Source organism: Colobus angolensis, unplaced genomic scaffold (genome assembly GCF_000951035.1).
Source record: "Colobus angolensis palliatus isolate OR3802 unplaced genomic scaffold, Cang.pa_1.0 Scaffold10, whole genome shotgun sequence".
Lineage (NCBI taxonomy): Eukaryota > Metazoa > Chordata > Mammalia > Primates > Cercopithecidae > Colobus > Colobus angolensis.
In genome coordinates this window covers 13,380,886-13,401,220 of record NW_012110919.1, presented here as the reverse complement: position 1 = coordinate 13,401,220, position 20,335 = coordinate 13,380,886, and the positions used below count along the sequence as shown (strand labels likewise).

The 20,335-nt window shown below is 35.6% G+C and overlaps 1 protein-coding gene across 1 annotated transcript in view; it reads left to right on the top strand.

Annotated features, from left to right (window-relative positions):
• NUP37 (nucleoporin 37kDa) overlaps positions 1-20,335 on the top strand; it is a 45,785-nt gene that overhangs the window by 7,170 nt on the left and 18,280 nt on the right. Inside the window, exons 3-5 of the mRNA XM_011935015.1 lie at positions 3-127; positions 11,142-11,214; positions 13,084-13,178. Coding sequence (XP_011790405.1) covers positions 3-127; positions 11,142-11,214; positions 13,084-13,178 — 293 coding nt within the window. The remainder of the gene's footprint in view (positions 1-2; positions 128-11,141; positions 11,215-13,083; positions 13,179-20,335) is intronic.

Genomic DNA, 20,335 nt, shown 5'->3' with positions numbered 1-20,335 from the left:
AGGAAGAAGAAGCAGACGTTGAAGGCATTCAGTATAAAACACTTCGAACATTTCACCATGGAGTCAGGGTCGATGGCATAGCTTGGAGCCCAGAGACTAGACTTGATTCACTGCCTCCAGTAATCAAGTAAGTTTAACAGTACCAAATGCACTCTTTACTAGTGTACTTTGATTGTGTTACATGATCTGAAGTCTGATCATAGATACTTTTTTCTCCATTTCCATTTTCCACAACCCAAGATATTAGATATTTTGATACTTGCTACTACTTAATAATTTAGGCTTATCATCTGAATTTGTAATTTAAAGATACAGCCATGACTGTGATTCTTTGACCATGTGTTTGAGTCAAATTACAAAGCTTTTTACCTGAGATTCATCTGAATCAAGGTCTTTACAGATTGTTCACTGAATTTACAACTTAATTGAAAGTACAACTCTTAAAATAACTAAATGTGGTTGAGATGTTAATGAGCTTTCCTTCCTCACACATAGGCCAAGATCACATTTTCTTGTCTAACAGTATGTAAATCTGTAGTTCTGGTCCTTGGACTTCAGTTTTTGTGAGTGTTTAAAAAGAATGATGGTTTTCTGAGAAAAAATCCTGGCAATGCCTGCTGAAACCCTCTTTACAGGGGCAAGAATATGTTAGGTTATTTAAGATTTGTTACAAAACACTAGCCTTGCCTCCTACAAATGTAAAATCTAAAAGATGTGTCTTTTTTTAGTAAACAGAACTTAGGAACTAAAAGTTATCAACTATTAAGCTAACTTCATTTTTTAAATTAAGGGATAATTTAGATACTCTGATATTCTTAGCTGTTAAGGGTACAGTTTGATCAGTTTTGACAAATGCATATTCTTGTATAACCCACACCCTATTCATGCACAGTGTTTCTGTCACCCAAGAAAGTTTCTTCATATTTCTTCCCAGTTAATCATTGTACCCCACTCCCTACAGAAGCAACCATTGATCCGATTTCTATTACCAGAAATCAGTTTTGCCTATTCTAGAACTTCATATAAGTGGAATCATACAGAATATTTTTTGTGTCTGGCTTGTTTTTGCAATTTTTCCACATTGTTATGTATACCAGTGCTTTTTAAGTAGTACTTCATTGCAGTGTATCAACAGACCATAGTCTGTTTATTCATTCTTCTATAAATGGGTACCAATACAGTTTCCAGACTTTAGTTATTATTTTTTGCTGGATACTGCTTTGGGTGGTTATACGATTTAATTTATCTTAGGAGTAGAATTGCTGAGTCATAGGGTAGATATATGTTTAACATTTTAAGAAAGTGCCTGTTTCTAAAGTGGCTCCACCATTTTGTCTTTTCCCCAATAATCTAAGGGTGGTCTTCCTACTCTCCAACACTCATTCATTCATTTTGAGACAAGGTCTGGCTCTATTGCCCAGGCTGGAGTACAGTGGCACCATCTCCACTCACTGCAGTCTCTACCTCCCAGGCTCAAACCATTTTCCCACCTCAGCCTCCTCCTGAGTAGCTGGGACCATAGGCGCCCATCATCATGCCTGGCTAATTTTGGTATTTTTTGTAGGGACAGGGATTTGCCTGTCCCTACAAACTGTTGCCCAGGCTGGTCTCAAACTCCTGAGCTCAGGCAATCCACCTGCCTCGGCCTCCCAAAGTGCTGGGATGACAGCATCAGCCACCATACCTGGCCTATTCTCCAATATTTACTATTGTAAATCTTTTTTTTTTTTTTTTTTTTTTTTTTTTAGATACAGGTTCTCACTCTGTCACCCAGGCTGATAACCAGACCCATGATCACAGCTCACTGCAGCCTCAACCTCCCTTGGCTCAGCCTCAACCCTCCCTCTTACCTCAACCTCCCAAGTAGCTGGAACTACAGGCATGCACCACCACTCCCAGCTAAGTTTTTATGTTTTTTGCAGTGATGGGGTTTTGCCATGTTGCCCAGTCTGGTCTCGAGCACCCAGGCTTGAGCAGTTTACCCACCTTGACCTCCCAAAGTGTTAGGATTACAGGCATGAGCCACTGTGCCCAGCCTGTCTTTTTAATTTTAGCCATTCTAGTTGATGCCACAATGACATTTCCGTGATGACTGATGATGCTGACTCTTTTTTGGTGTATTTGTTTCTTCTATTAGAAATCATTGTGTGATTTCTTATAGGTTGTGAAGATGTTGCATGTTTTTTCCTAGAAGCCTGTACCAATATTTAGCTAACTTAGTTTTGAATAATCTACACAATAGCATTTGTCAGCATACGTAATGTCATTGCCAGCAGCTGGTGTGCTGTTAGTTTCCTTTTATATTAAAAGAAAGTGGTCACAATATCTAGACCTAAACGAGAACAAGTCTCTGATTCTTTAAATTTTGAAAGCTGTGGAAACAGTCTTTTTCCCTTGGTTTTAAGTTTTGTGATACTTTAACCTAGATATTCAGCTGTGGTATTCTATACTCTCCTTGTTGCTTGGTACTTGTTTTCCTGTCCTCTTTTTAGTGAATTTGCTGTGTTTCATTTCTGGTTGGTGTTTTTGTTTGGTTGGTTTTTTCTTATTTTTTGGTAAACTGTCTCAAGTCCTTTTTGGAACTATACAAATATCAGTAACAAATTCGAAAAACATTAGCAAGCCATTAATATTAGACTATTTTTAGAGCAAGATGACAGCACAATCTTGTTGTTTTCAAATACATTATTTTTATTATAAAATAATAAATGCTTAATAAAATTTAGAAAACACAGAAAATAAAAAGGAGAAGAATGCCACCTGTACTCCCAATACCCTTTTCATTTTTGTACATAATTGTGATTATACTAGAGTAACTCTCTATACTTTTTTTACTTTACTTTTTTATAGTATTCTAAAATAAATAGTAGTCTGTCACCGTGACTGAGGTATAACTCAGCATCTCTCTTATCATCATTAATTTTTATCTTACATTTAGAAACCCTTTATGATGGCTTATCATTAGCATGTAGTTGCCTTAAATTCTCTTTCTCCCTGCCTTTCTACTCTTTCCATCACTACTTGCTTTTCTTTTACAGTGGCCAGAGAATTCATTGTTCATCTTATTTCAGTTCTGTGAGATTTTCTGATTCAGTTAAAGAAGAACTTAAATATCCCTAAAACAGCAAGGATTCAAAGAAAAGTGGAGCAACACAAGGCTGGCCATAAAGTGTTCTGGGTTGGTTTGTTTGGTTTTATTTAGATCCTAGTAAGATTATTAATTTTCTTTTTAAGTAAGTATTCTTTGATTACTGTAACTCCTCTGTTTGCTGACATTCTTACTGAACTTGGCCTCATTTTGCTATTAATACCTCTTTACAAACCCTCTTAGTTGGGATATTTCTTTTAACAACTTCCAAAATAGCTTTTATCTGTTTTAGAGATGACATTTTGAACAAAGTTTTGTTATAACTGAGGAAATCTACTGAAATCCTCAACATGAGTGATATTATTGTGGCAAATTTGTGTAGAGTTTCCTATGAGCAAAGAAATAATGAATTCCCAAAATATTAATGGGACAAATTCAAAGGAGAAGAATTAGGTAGAATAAGCTTTGTTTTACAGTTTTTTTTCTTACCCTTTATTTGCATGTATAAAATATAGCATACATGCTTAAACATACACATAGTATGTATTAGTGTTCTCTAGAGGGACAGAACGAATAGGATAGGTGTATATATGAAGAGGAGTTTATTAAGGAGTATTGACTCACATGATCACAAGATGAAGTCCCACAATAAGGGGTCTGCAAGCTGAGGAGCAAGGCAGCCAGTTGGAGTCCCAAAACCTTACAAGTAGGAAGACCAACAGTGCAGCCTTCAGTCTGTGGCCTAAGGCCCAAGAGCCCCTGACAAACCACTGGTGTAAGCCTATGAGTCCAGAAGCTGAAGAACTTGAGTCTGATGTTCGAGGGCAGGAAGCATCCAACACAGGAGAAAGATGAAGGCTGGAAGACTTAAACAAGTTAGCTCCATCTACCTCCATCTGTCTGTTTTTTCTAGTTTTGCTGGCAGCCAGTTGGATCGTACCCACCCACATTGTGGGTGTGTCTTTCTGAGGGTGGGTCTTCCCCTCCCACTCCACTGACTCAAATGTTAATCTCTTCTGGCAACACCCAGAAACACCCGAATACACCCAGAATCAGTACTTTGTATCCTTCAATCCAATCAAGTTGACACTTAATATTAACCAGCACAGAGTATATATGTGCATTGTAACATGTTTATTATAAACACTCATGTAATCATCACAGAGGTCAAGAGATAGGACATTGCTAGCACTTGAGGTTGCCAGTGTGCCCTTCTCCAGTCAACCTTCTTCTTTCCCCTTAAAGGCTATCAGTTTCATGTTTATTAGGATAATTATCTCCTTGCTTTTTTTTATAGTTTTATCAGTTACTGATGCATCCCTAAGCAATATAGCTTAATTTTGCCTGCTTATGAACTTTCTTATGAATAGAATAATACTATATGTATTTTTTTGTTCTGCTTTGTTCACTTCATATTATATATATGAGATTCATCCATGTTTCTACTTGTAGATCTAATTATTTATTACTATGTAGTATTTCATTGTGAGTCTGTGACAGTTTATGCCTTCTATTAATACTATATTTCCAGTTTGGGGTTCTGAATGTGCTGTTTGAACATTACTGTGCATATATATCATAATGTACATGTGCACATTTTTTTTTTTTTGAGACAGAGTCTACCCTTAACATACTTGAAACATACTTTTCCCCTAACAGCTGACACGTATTTCTTCAGTGTTTCTTAGGCCTTTTGATTCTCCTCCTTTTCCCCTTTTTTTTCCTTGTCTTGTCCACTTGTGAAAGGTGTGAAGAATGATTGGGGAGATGGACTGACAGGTCAACCAAAGGGAAGCTGACAAGCCTAGACAGGGGAGTTTAAACTAAATTGGGCAAAGTTCTGGTATCAAAGCTTGGGCATTAGCAACCTATCATACTGTGTGTATGCCAAATGCAGCATAGGAGGGGATTTATTTTTTTAACGTGTTGCCATTGTTACCGAAAAACAAGGGATTGGTCTAGGCCCTGTTGCATACCACACAGAAAGCCAGTGACTAAGACAACGAGTATTGCAAGGGAAGAAGGCTTTATTCAGGTGCTGCAGCTGAGGAGACAGGAGATAAGTCTCAAATCCATCTCACTAACCCACTAAAATTAGGAATTTATACAGCAGGGAAGAAATGTAACTACATGTAGAAAGACAGGAATTGTAAGGTATAAGGAACCAATCATGACAAACGAGGGGTCTGGTGTCTCATTGTCGAGATGCAATGATCTGGTAAGTTTCAGTTCCTTTATACTGTCTGGGAGGCCTGAAGGTCAGTTTCCTGAGAAAGGAACTCAGAGAAGACAAATAAAAGTTTCAGGCTTTAAGAACAGGAGAGTCAATCTCTGTAATTATCCCCAAACCGTAAACATTAGTTCTGTGGGGAAGGTGGGCCAGTTTCACCATCAGGACCACAAAGTGGACCTGATTGGGTTTTGGCTCTCCCTGCTTTTTTTGCTTTTTGCTGGACCTGTTATGTCCCAAATCAAAGCACCTATTTTTATAATGCATTGTTGATTAAATATAGGTATTCGTTAGGTTAAGTGACAGTAATGATAAGAGTGTACATTTGCATTTTAAAATGAGATTGATAGAGTTCTTTCATTTATTAATACAAAGGGCATTAGAAGTAAATTAATCCAGTCTCCTTTACTTTATTGAGGAGGAAACTGAGCCCTGAGTAGTTAAATGCCATCTTCAAGTTGTATAGCTAAAAAGTGGTAGAGCCACTACTAGGCTGACATGGTTAATCAAATGAAAATCTTGTTAAAATATGGCAGATTTTTAGGGGATAACTTGATACTCAACATCTGTTAAGCAATTTAATGAAACAGTCATCTATTTGTATACGATTTATGAGGGTGTATTTATTTCCCACTGTTGCCATAACAAATCACCACAAGCATGATAACTTAAAACAACAACAGAAATTTATAATCTGGAGGCACGTGTTCAAAATCATGTTATCAGTGGGATTGGTTTATTAGGCTCTAAGGGAGAATTCATTCCATGCCTGCTTTCTAGATTCTGTTGGTAACCAGGAGTCCTTGACTTTCTTTGCCTTGTTGATGCATCATTTCAATCTCTTACCCTTCATACCTCCTTCTCCTCTGTGTTTATCCTTTTTTGTGTTTCACTCATTGTTAAATTTAGGGCCCACCCTATATCCAGGATGATCATCTCAGTATCCTTTAATGTAATCATGTTTGCAGAACTGTATTTTCAAATAAAGCAGCACTTACAGTTACCGGGGTTAGCACATAGACTCATCTTTTTGAGGACACTTTTTTTTTGTTTTTTTGTTTTTTTGTTTTTTGAGAGGGAGTCTCGCTCTGTCACCCAGGCTGGAGTGCATTGGCGTGATCTCGGCTCACTGCAACCTCAACCTCCCAAGTTCAAGTGATTCTCCTGCCTCAGCCTCCAGAGTAGCTGGGATTACAGGTGCACATCACCATGCCCAGCTAATTTTTGTATTTTTAGTAGAGATGTGATTTTGCCATCTTGACCAGGCTGGTCTCAAACTGACCTCAAGTGATCTGCCCACCTCAGCCACCTGAAGTGCTAGAATTACAGGCGGGAGCCACTGTGCCCGGCCTGAGGGCACTTTTTAACCTGCTAAAGATAATATGGAATTCTTGCTGTTCAGACAAAGTTTCGCTCCTGTCACCCAGACTGGAGTGCAATGGCGTGATCTTGGCTCACTACAACCTCCGCCTCCCAGGCTCAAGAGATTTTCCTACCTCAGTCTCCAAGTGGCTGGGACTACAGGCACACGCCACTGCACCCGGCTAATTGTTTTTTGTTTCTTTTTTTTTTGTAGTGATGGAGTTTTGCCATGTTACCCAGGCTGGTCTGGAACACCTGGCTCAAGTAGTCTGCCCACTTTGGCCTCCCAAAGTGCTGGGATTACAGGCATAAGCCACTGCACCCGGCCATGGCATTCTTGTGCAATATATAAATATATAGAGGTGCAAAATAAACTGTATGCTAATGTAGTGCATGGTATCCCCTTTCATAAGAACCCTCACTAGACAACCAAGGAAGCCAAAGACTGAAAACTACAAAACATTGCAGAAAGAAATGAAAGATACAGATAAATAGAAAGAAAACCTGTGTTCATGGATTGAAAGATTTCATAGTGTTAAAGTGTCTATGCTACCCAAAGCTCTACAGAGTCAATGAAGTCCTTATCAATCTCTGTGGCACTTTTTACAGAAACAGAAAAACCATCCTACAATTCAAATGGAATCTCAAAGGACCCCAAATGACCAAAACAATCTTGAGAAAGCTGAAGGTCTCACAGTTCTTTATTTCAAATCATATTACAATGCTATACAGTAATCAAAACAGTATGGTACTGGCATAAAGATAAATATGTAGACCAATGGAACAGAGTGGAAAACTTAGGAAAAATACCTTCACATAGCCATCAAATGATCTTTGACAAAGGTTCCGGGGAAAAGGATAGTCTCTTCAGTAAATGGTGTTGAATAAACTGAGTATCATGCAGAATGATAAAATTGGACCTTGCACAAATGAGCTCAAAATGAGATCTAAACATAAGACCTGAAACTATAAAACTCCTAAAAGAAAAGATCTGGAAAAAGCTTTATGACCCTAGATTTGGTAGTTATTTCCTAGTTTTGATAACAAAAGTACAAGCAACAAAAGCAAAAATAGACAAATGAGACTAAATCAAACTTTAGTACATGGCAAGGGACGTCAACAGAGTCAAAAGGTAACCCACAGAATGGGGGAGAGTATTTGCAAGCCATATACCTAACAAGGGGTTAATATCCAGAATGTGTACAAGAAACTTCCACAACTCAACCACAGCAAAATAAATGATCCAATTTAGAAATGATTCAAAAAGACTTAAATAAACATTTCTCCAAAGAAGGTATATGAATGGCCAACAGGCATATGAAAAGATGTTCGACATCACTAATCATTAAAGAAATACAAATCAAAACCACATGAGAGATTACCTCACATGTTAGGATTGCCACTACCAAAAAAGCAGAAAATAACAAATGCTGACCCAGGATGTGGAGAAATTAGAACTCTTCTGTACTGTTGGTCAGTATGCAGCAATGGTGCAGCTGCTATGAAAAACATTCCAAAGGTTCCTCAGAAAATTAAAAATAGAATTACCTAATTGCTCTGGCTAGGCTTCCAGTATTATTTTGAATATAAGTGGCAAAAATGGATGTCCTTGTCTTGTTTCTAGTGTTAAAAGAGAGACCACCATCTTTTCACCATTAAGAATGATGTTACTTGTGGGCTTGTCACAGGTGGCCTTTATTGTGATGCAGAATATTTTGTCTATACCTAATTTGTTGAGTTTTTATCAAGAAATAATGTTGTCTTTAGTCAAATTCCTTTTCTGCATCTGTTGAGATGATGTGGTTTTTGTCTTTCATTCTGTTAATAAAGTGAACCACATATATTTATTTGCGTATGTTGAACATCGTTGCATCCCAGGGAGAAGTCCCACTTGATCATGGTGAATAATCTTTTTAATGTACTCTTGAATACAGTTTGCTAGTATTTTGCCAACATAGTACTTGAAGTCCTAGCCAGAGCAATTAGATATGAAAAAGAATTAAAAGGCATCCAGATAGGAAAGGAAGAAGTTAAATTGTCTGTTTCCTGATGCATGATCTTATATAGAGAAAAGCTAAAGACTCCACCAAAAAACTGTTAGAACTGATTAATGAATTCACTAAAGTTGCATGATACAAATCAACATTCAAAAATTGGTAACCTTTCTAATATACTAACAATGAACTATCTGAAAAAGAAATTAAGGTAATATGATTTACAAAAGCATCAAAATATCTTAGGAATAAATTTAACTGAGGAGGTAAAAGATCTGTACACAGAAATGATAAACTATTGATGAAAGACATTGAACTTGGCACAAATAATTGAAAACATATCCTGTGGTCATGGATTGGATGAATTAATATTGTTAAAATGTTCTTACTGCTCAAAGCAATCCACAGATTCAATGCAGTGCCTACCTATCAAAACTCCAATGTCATTCTTTACAGAAATAGAAAAATCAATTAAAAATTTTATGTGAAATCATAAAACACCCCAGATAGCCAAAGCAGTTTTGAGCACAAAAGAACAAACCCGTAGGCATCACACTACCTGATTTCAAAATATATTGCAAAGCTGTGGTATTCAAGACAGCATGGTACTAACATAAAAAGAGATACCTCGACCAATAGAATAGGATAGAGAGCCCAGAAATAAATTCATGCATTTATGGTCAATCAATTTTTTACAAAGATGCCAAGAACATACAATGAAGAAAGTACAGTGTCTTCAATGAATGATGTTGCAAAAAATGGTATATACACATGCAGAAGAATGAAATTAAACCGTTATCTCACCCCATGTGCAGAATCAACTGAAATTGGATTAAAGACTTAAACCTAAGACCTTAAACTGTAAAATGGCTAGAAGAAAACAGAAAAAGCTTTACAACATTAATCTCCACAACAGTGAATTTTTTGGCTCTGACCCTAAAAGTACAGGAAACAAAAGCAAAACTAGGCAAGTGGAATTGTATTAAACTAAAGAGCTGCACAGCAAGGAAACAACAGAGTGAAGATGCAACCTACAGATAGTGAGAAAATATTTGCAAATCATACATCTTGATAAGGGGCTAATATCAACAATATATAAGGAACTCAAATTACTCAATAACAAGAAAACAGTTATATTTAAAAATGGGCAAAGAACCTGAGTAGACATTTCTTGAAAGAAGACATGCTTTATTCCACTACCACTTTAATTTTACCTCTGAGAAGACCTTGGACAAAGAATCATTCCCTGGTGACTGATCTATTTTCTCTAACAACTCTTGACAAATTACTGGAAAGGGGTGTAGTAGCAAAGGTCTACCAACACATCAGGGTCTGTGAATTAAGAGCCTTTAGTTGAGAAAAAAATGGCTCACTGTAGTCAAACTAAAGAATGAATTTAGGTCTGTGTATGATACTCTTTTTACCAAAGAATTGAAAATAAACTTTTGTTTTTCAGTGTATAATTTGTATTTTTTTCTCAGCCATTGTCTCACATCCTGCGAATCTAGAAAATTTAGGATTAAAGGTAAACTAGTTTAAAAAGTGGTTATTGGCCGGGCGCAGTGGCTCATGCCTGTAATCCCAGCATTTTGGGAGGCCGAGGTGGGTGGATCACCTGAGGTCAGGAGTTTGAGACCAGCCTGGCCAACGTGGTGAAACCCTGTCTCTACTAAAAATACAAAAATTAGCCATGTGTGGTGGAGGGTGCCTGTAATCCCAGCTACTTGGGAGGCTGAGGCAGGAGAATCTTTTGAACCTGGGAGGTGGAGGCTACAGTGAGCCGAGATCATACCACTGCACTCCAGCCTGGGCAACAAAGCAAGACTGTCAAAAAAAAAAAAAAAGGAGGGTTTGCTGCTTAGGTTTTGTTTTTTAATTTAATAATCCATTGATTAACTACTGAAAAACATGTTTTAAATGTTTAAAGTATAAATAATACTCCAGCCTTTAGTAGGTATAAATGTATCAGCTTTTATAGTTATAAAAATAGTATCTTACTTCATCTGATTTATTTGGAGAAATAGAAAAAACTAAGGATTATGGATAACAGAAGAGGGCAAAGACTAAGGTAGATGTATAACAATATTTTTAATATCTCTTGTTGACCTGGCTAAAATGAAGATACTTTTTAAAATCCATCCTTTTTTGCTTTTAAGAAAACATTTAATATTAAATTCAAGTGCTGATTTAGTGTAAAATTCTATACTTCTATTATTGAAAAGGCAAATCCAGAATAGACTAACCTTTTGTATGTTCTCAAAATAAAGTAATATGACTCCTACTTTCTGTGATGGCTGTATAATACTTTTTACAATAAAACCACAACAGTCTTCTTTCCCCCTCCATAAAAAGCATGATTATGACTTATGATAAAAGCTTCAGTGACCTGGAGGGAAGGATGGGGGAGGGGGAGACCTTTCACTTACAAAGGCTGAAAATTGGTATATTTTTGTGTTTTTGCTTCCAGATTTTGTACTTCAGCTGCTGATATGAAAATTAGATTATTTACTTCAGATCTTCAAGATAAAAATGAATATAAGGTATGTTGACAACTGTCTAAATCTTTAGAGTTTATTTTAAAACGTGTTTGCTTTTTGCTTTTTTAATTGGATTTATTCTAATTTAAAATGGCTTTTTATGGTCATCATTAAAGTATGTAGGGTCTCATTTACTCTACTATAGGTTATAGTAACTAGCTTACTATATTACTAAGAACTAGGTTCTTAATAATGACTGCAGGTTATAAATCTGATATCTCTTATTGACATATTAGGTAGGAACAACAAATAAGAAAGAATTAGAAATTTACAGTTGGATATAGTAGGAGTATGATAGACATGACCATTCATAGAGTAAGAGTTGAACTTCATGGGAACAAATGATCAGTACAGCATAGCACAGGCAGGATTCCAAAGTGGTTAAGAGCACAGACACAGAAGCCAGATTCCTTGCATTTAAACCCCAGTATTATTACTTAGTAAAGTGTGACCTTGGTTGAGTAACCTAATCTCTTTGTGCTAATATTCTTACCTGTAAAATGTGGGTAATCATAGCAGCTGCCTTATAGGATTACGAGCATTGACTGAGCAAATTCATATAAAACGCTTAGAATAATGTTGGTACATAGTAAACGCCATATGTGTTTTCTGTTACTATGATAATGACCCTCAGATTGGGTTGAAATTGCATCATGTTTTCTTATAAGAATGGTATTGCCTTCTTGGCTTTCTAATAAGCCAAAATATGAATATTGTTATAAAACAAAGATAAATTATAAACCTTTCCAATCATTTAGAAAATAGTAAAAAAAATATGCTGTAAGCTATTTACAATGGGCTTAATGTACTGTATGGATTGGTTAATTTAAGGCTGTACCAGAAATAACCAAGTATATAAATGGCACATAAAATTTTGACTTATCCAAAGTTAATATGCTAGTTACAATACACATTAAACATTTACTGTTAATTTAGTTTGTCTTGTAGACTGTGACAGAAGCTTTGGAGAATGATTTGGAGGACCTGGGTTTGTTAAAGTTGCTCAGGAATGTTTGACCCAAATCCTTTTTTTCTTTTTTAATGTTATATTTCTACATAGTGAGCAGTACTATATAGAACTGCTTTAATAACCTCAGAACTGAGATCAAATTTGAGTTTTTAGAAAGAAGGAAGGGTAGAAAGAATGATAACCATTAAAGTAATTATCTGACAGGCCTATTTAGCATTTCAACTGTGAAGATTTAGACAGATTGAGCCTTACCTGCTCACACAGTCCTCCACTGTGCAACTTCTCATTGGTTGCTTCTGTGTCGAGAAGATTTTTTGTGTTTGTGATGACTATGGGCTTATAACAACCAACTGTCTTCACTGCTGGCAGTCACATTGAGCGTGTAAATGAAGGCATTAGATGGGGAAGTCCATCCTGTGTATGTTTGTTAAGTAGTAGTGAGTATGCAGAACAACAGATATAAGGTAAAAAGCCTAGAGGTACTCTACCTCAGTACCCTAAAAAGTACCCCTAAAAGTACCCTAAAAAAGTACCCCTCAGTACCCTAAAAAGTACCCCTAAAAAGTTTTCTAGCTCTAATTTTTATTTAGGCTTTATATAATAAGTGAGAAAGGAGGTGATATGAGGACAGGTACAATAAAAATGTGTGTGTGTTTTCGTAAGAAATGCATACTAGAAAAGAAAGACTAAGCTAATAGTGTGTTGAATGATCAATTTCTTTCCAAGATAAACCTTCCAGAAAAGTGGGTGTATAAATCATGCTTTAAAAATAGCAGATTGCTTAAGAAATATTTATAGAAAAACATGCAGTGAAAGCTTTTAAGGCGGTGAAGCAAAAATATTATGTAGGAATATTGTAGGTTATTTTTCTGTTTTCTTACTAAGCTTTCTCTTTCTGTTAGGTTTTAGAGGGCCATACAGATTTCATTAATGGTTTGGTGTTTGACCCTAAAGAAGGCCAAGAAATTGCAAGTGTGAGCGACGATCACACTTGTAGGTATGTCGCTTATGTTACAACCACATTTTTAAATTGTCATTTTAATGAGAATTACATTTTTAAAATGAGAAAACAATGTGACTTTTATATAAACTCTACAGAGTGTTGTAAAAGAAGCATATCTTATTTGAACTGTTGGTATGGCACACACATGAGTTTCAAAACCAGTGAGATGAGTCCTCATCGCCATTAATGAAAACTTCCTTGCCTCCCATGGGTGTCTTTTATCTCTTATTTCAGATTTTCACATTTCTGAAATCCAAATCTATATTGGGCTGGGCACAGTGCCACACGCCTATAATCCCAGCTCTTTGGGAGGCCAAGGTGGGTGGATCACCTGAGGTCAGGAGTTAACGACCAGCCTGACATGGCGAAACTCCATTTCTACTAAACATACAAAAATTAGCCATGCATGGTAGTGCACACTTATAATCCCAGCTACTCGGGGGGCTGAGGCAAGAGAATCGCTTGGGCCCGGGAGGCTGAGGTTGCAGTGAGCCAAGATTGTGCCACTGCACTCCAGCCTGGGTGACAGAGCGATACACCATCTCAAAAAACACACACACACACACACACACACACAAACATATATTGGATCAAATTCTTCAATATTGGACAAGATGAGTAGGAGTAAAATGCAGTTGTCAAATTACTTCACAGATGTTGTATAAGTTAGTGTGTAATAATGAACTATGACTCTCATCTGCTTCATAAGACTGATGGAAAATTTAGTGTTTTTTTATAATCAGTGGTTTCTACATAAGGTGTTTTTTAGATACAATACATTTAACTATTATGTTCTTCTACCTCACCCTCTAATTTAGAACAGATGAGGTAACTATAACATTTTAATAGTGCCTAAAGGTGGAGAATTTTACAAGTAAAGAACAAGATGAAAAGGAAGAATAGCAGGTGGAAATAAGCTGAGGAGTCAGGAGTGGAATGAGTGCATCAGTCATTGGAAAGGTGTCAGTTGCTTCATTTGCTTTAACAATACTGAGGAAGAGAAAAACTGCTGCTCTGCTGTTTTGCATAATGTTTCATAAAACTGTCAAAATCCTTAGTATTTATGTACATATAAAACTATTAAATATGTATGAGTTCACATTAGAAGTAAAGCTGCTAGCTACTTTTTAAATTTTTAATCTTCTTAATATAGCTCATCTTTTTAAAGTGATAGAGTCATAGGCCATTATTCTTTATGTACTGTCTGTTAAAATTTTCATGTCAGAGATATGAAAGATTTATATGACATTAAGATTCTAGGGCCCCAGGTACTACAAAATCAAGTTTGTATAGTGACCTGAAGAGTAAATGGAATTGTTTTAAGGTGAAAATTCAATCACTGGAAATAAATAATGGCATTTCAGCCCTTTAAAACGTAAGACTGTCCTAATCACAAGTATTTGGAATAATGAAACCTGCAAAGGGGGAAAATGAGTGTCTCTGCAAGCCAAGGAATCGCCTCTGAATAGTGAACAAAAGCCAGAGAGACCTAGGATCACACTCAGTATCTATGTTTTTGTTGGTTTGTTTTCTTATGACTCAGGTTTTTTTGTACACTAGCAAAATTATCTAAAAATTTAGGGGACTGACATAGGGTTAATAACTTTTTATTTTGTCAAATATAAGACTCTTAAGTTTACTGCCTTCTACCATTATTTTATAAAAGAAAGGACTTTATTACTGTAAAAAGTAGGAAAGGCATAACTAAAGAGTAAGTCTTTTCATTTAAATAAATTTAATTTTTTAAAACCTCACTACATTGCTCCTAAGTTTCTCATTTTGCCAGACTGTGGTTGTTGATATTAGTGTTCAACAAATATTTGCTTTCCTTTCACCCTCCCATGAAAGGAGATTTTCCCACCTGATTGGCCCTACCTTTGTGAATTGTTTAGGCCAATGTAGCATTAACAGGTGTGACACAGCAGAAGCTTCAAATGTTTTGCCTGGCTTGACTTGACCTCCTGTGCTCTGTCATTTGCTGTAAGATGAGCATGTCCTAGATAGCTACCGATCACAGAATGAGAAACACATGGAGCAGATATGGACCCATATGGCATTATGGAAACAGAGCTTCCCATAGACCCATGTGCAAGAAATGTATGCTTATTTTTGTAAACCACTGAGATTTTCGGGTTGATGCACATCAAAGTATTTTTAGATTTTACAGCTTAGTTCACCAACCAAAAATAAACAACTCTGATTGGTTATTAAAACCAAACCTCTTAAGCCAAAACCTAAGCAATATAGGTAAGATTTTTTTAAAAACCAGAACACATATAAAAACAAATTTAAAATGAGAAAGAGTAGATAGTATCATACACTCTAATAACAAGAAAAGAAGGAATTCTGAGAGAACATATGTGATAATGTAAGATTCTTATAATATCATTTATATATTCTTACATTATCACATATGTGACAAAAGAGACTATCATATGAGCAGTTCTACAACATGTATTCTGTACTGTAAAGAGCAGACTCAGTGCTTACTTAAAAAAAAATTTAAATAACCTCAATATTTTGATCTATGCATGTTTTCTGATGTTTGACTTTGACATTTCAAAGAAAGACACGATATTATAATCAGCTAGCAGAATTTTGCCCTAGGAACACTATTTTAAAACAATCTGTCACCTGAATAGGCTCATGAAATGTATGTGTTGTATTGAAAATTGCCAAATTATGAATCAAATAGAATAAAGAGTCATACTGTGAACCAAGGTACCTCTGATAATACAAAATGTTATTATGGAAGATGATAGATTACATTTTATCTAAGATTCCATCTGGTTTTACTAATCAGTGATCTATGCAAGTTTATAAGAAAATTGAGTTCTCATTAAAGTCTGTCTTTATCAGTTCCAACGCTGCCTTTCTAACAAACGTTTTATAATGCCTACCACACCTTTTTAAATGAAACTCACTGAAAATGTAGCCTTCCAAATATGTAAGTACAGAAAATTGTTATAGTCCCTTAATTTTATTATATATTTCTATAAAAGGAAAACCAATAGAATAATAACGCATTGTGTATAAGCTCAGATACAACTACATATGAAGACATAGTGAGGTAGTCTTTGTTATTCTTTACAACGAATAAGACTGGATATCAGAAAAATTAGATAACACGAAAATGAAAGGCAGAGGCAAGGCAGTCAAGTTGCACAGTTGCAAGGATTTATGAGTTGTGTAGAGTATAATGTAAATAGTGCCATCTGGAGTTCTACAGTGTCATAGCCCTGAGCAGATCTACAGTTGTAATAGAATGAAATTAAATCTCATAAGAAAAATAGGGAAATACAGGTAATCAAAATAGGAATAACATAGCAAGATAAATCATAGGATGTCAAGTTGGAAAAATAAGGAAAGACAATATTCTTGCAAATCAGCTAGTTTTTATATGTACAGTATCAAAGTAATTCACTGTTATGCCATGGAATGAAATATTAATGAAGATTGCAGAAAATATCTCTTTTGAAATGTCCCTACTTTTTGGGATTTCTAAAGTTCACTCAGTCATTCAAAAGTCATATAAAATTACTAGCATCACTGGCTCTCATGTGCTAAATGTCTGTGGCACCCCAATAATTAGGACAACCAAAAATAGCCCCTTAGGTTTTGGACCAACCCCTTGTTGAGGCTCATTGGTTTAGATAATAATATGTGACCAGGCACTATCCTGAGCATTTTTTATGAATTCACTCATTTAATCCTCAAACACCTTATAGGATAGGTTCTTTTAGTATTCCCCTTTTATAGCAGACTGTCTCATTAAGTACTGAAGTATACTGTTTCTACTTTAAGATTCTCTAAGAGATTTTAGCCTTTTGGGGTTATTGAAAAAGGAAATGTTCCTATTACCTGTCCATTCTGATCAAAATCAAGCATTTGTTATGGCTTCATAAAATTGATAGAATTGTATTTAGAGTCATGTCTATAGAAGTGTTATCATCTTCTGCTGGTAAAGAATTTATCGTTTTTAAAGATACCTTTGACATCACACTCTAGTGCCGATTCTTGAAATGAAGATGTTAGGTTCCTTCTTCATACCACATTAGCCCAGTTATTCAGATAAAGAAGAGGAGAAAATGCAAGCTGCCACAGAGAGCTGCATGGTATCAGTGATGCCTAAGTAACAGAGGGTTTGACTGCTGCTGAGAAACAGACTTTTCTGGAGGGTAGGGAAAGCTATTCTGGGGTAGGTTACTTTAGACTTTCACTAATAAGGTATTTTGTGGATTTGGCCATGCTTTGCTGCCGTAGAGGACATCACACAGCTTAGAAGAATGCTCTTCTGGTAGTAAAAGAATGCTTTTCTGTGCCGGGCGCGGTGGCTGAAACCTGTAATCCCAGCACTTTGGGAGGCCGAGACGGGTGGATCACGAGGTCAGGAGGTCGAGACCATCCTGGCTAACATGGTGAAACCCCGTCTCTACTAAAAAATATAAAAAATTAGCCAGGCGAGGTGGTGGACACCTGTAGTCCCAGCTACTCCGGAGGCTGAGGCAGGAGAATGGCATAAACCCGGGAGGCGGAGCTTGCAGTGAGCTGAGATCTGGCCACTGCACTCCAATCTGGGCGACTGAGCGAGCCTCCGTCTCAAAAAAAAAGAATGCTTTTCTGTATGAAAAGTTTGGAAAGTATATATATGCTTACTTTTTCTGTAAAGTATATATATACTTTTCTTACAGAAAATATATATATATATATACACACTTACAGAAAAGTATATATCTTGATGAGGAAATATGTATCTTTATGAAAAAGGTGCCATTACTGAAACAAAAAGCAAGCGTCTGAGAGATGTGTTTAATAAAAGAAATTCCCAAGTAAAGCATGGAGTTTCTAGTCATTCAGCCTCATATTCTACACCATTTTCTTTATGATCCTTCATCATGTCTACCATATGCAAATGCACTCACATGCATATACATGTATATATAAAAATGTATATGTACACATATATACACAGGTTGATACAAATACTGATGCTTTATGTGTGGTGTGTTTGTATGTGCATATGCACAGAAAAATATAAATACTTATGTTCATAGTTATGACCTAGTGCCATTGAAAGAAGGCTAAAATTATTATGGTATTTGAGAGGTAAAGAAGTGCATATTCATTTAGAAAAAATTATTATCTCTTCCTGCAAAAGAAGGTAAAAGTGTCATTTAAGTATTTAATGGGTTAAGCTTATTATTTTTTAAAACTCACTAATACAGAACATCTCATTCCCAGTCATTGCCAAATAACAGATGTTCTTGTATATTAGAAACAGTACCATTCTGTAAGAACAAGTCAGATCAACAAGTATTTATTAAACACATTTAGTATACCCAATATTTAGTACTTCGGGGGATACAAAAGAAATACAAGACCCAGCACTCACTGTAACTACAAAGGATATCAGTAGTAAATCCCATCCCTCCTCCTTATCCCTCAATAATCTTTTAAAATATTTGGTAAAAGTTTATGGTGAAAGAAAACTGATTTCTAGTAACCAGGGAATTTTTAGTTTAATAAAATATAGGTGTGCATATAATGTTCCATTCACTTTCCCTATAAGCCATGGAATATTTGTAGTTGTCATGTTCTAACTGGGATCACTTTTTAAAAGAATGAGAGAAGGGTGGCTTATAAAAAATAAAGAATAAGATATAGGAATGTAACCAAATCACTGTATCAAGGAATACTAATTACTTAAGCTATTCACTAAGCCAGTAAAATAGTTGTTTGAAAAATGTTACAAGAGGAAAAAGGATTTTTATCAAATTTGTTCAAGCTATGTGTTTTTCATATTACCTCTATTTATGTACATTTGCAAGTCTTTAAGATCCATAATTAAGGTGAAGTGTTCTTCCTCCACCCCCACCCCAACTGAGATCACAAAATATGCAATGTACTTAATAATAGTCCTTGTGGGAAACAGCAAAAAGGAAACAGAACCTTCTGAAGGTAGGCCAATGAAGCATTCTTTGGAAAGTAATCCACATCTAGGAGTGCCTAAACCATGCCCGGGTACAAAGTATGATCAGAATAATTTACATGATTTATTATAGTGTTATAGTTAAAATTCAGGAAAAATTCCCTGCTTGTCTTCTAAAACTCACTCTAATTTTTTGTAACATTTTCAAGATCAGTTATTGCATAGTTCTAACAAAAGCCTTGAGAAAGGGATAAAATGGACACTTTGTGTTGAGCGTGGTAATACTTTAGCTCCAGTGATAGAACATAGAGATTGTCTTTAAAAGAACTTTCCAAAAATTATACTAAAACCTGTTTATCACTTTTGTAGACATTTTTAAATTCAATGCAATGAAATAGTGTGTTAATGAAAGACTGTAATAGAGTAGAAATCAGTAAAGTGATGAAAAAGTTTTCTAAAACTTGACATGATCATTTACTGGTAAAATCACTCTCTAGTAGCCAATACTTTGTTCTTTTTTGTATGTCCTTGTAGATGATATACAAAACAAGTACTTAATAAAATATACCAGCAAATCAGTGACTATAGTAATTTAAGCTTGCTTTAGGTGGCCCTCATGTGGTTACAGTAAGTGGATTGTAAAATGGGAATCATATCCATAAACAGTTTCCAGATTTTGAAAGACCATTGACATGAATGATGAAGGAGTACTTTCTCTTATTGATAGCTTTAGTATTCAGCATATAGTCAAATTTTAAGTTGTAAAGTTTATCAAAATTTTTCTTGGATAAAATGAAGTGCTAATATTTCCTGGGTAGTGTTACTGTTGCTTGTGTTAAGGCTTATGTTAGTTAAAGAGAAAGCCCTTCTACTCTGAATTCCTTAAAGATGAAATCATTACACATGGTCTGTTTGAAAACTAACATATGGTATTTCTTTGCAGTTGAGAGTTTAATTTTTGAAGTTTATTTTTAAATGTGACAAAATTTCTCAATTTCCATCCTTCAAAAATTTATCTGTCTGTGTAAGTTAAATGAGATGTTAACAATTCTCCTCTGAGACAGCCTCAGTTTCTCACCTCTGTGATAATAAATTGTACTTTCTGCTCAATTTGTTTACAATTACAAGAAATCAAAATGAAGAAACAGCATATAAATTGATAAGATTTTTACCCTCCCCAAAGCTTTGTGAAGATGTATAATAGATTAAATTTTGTGTGGTA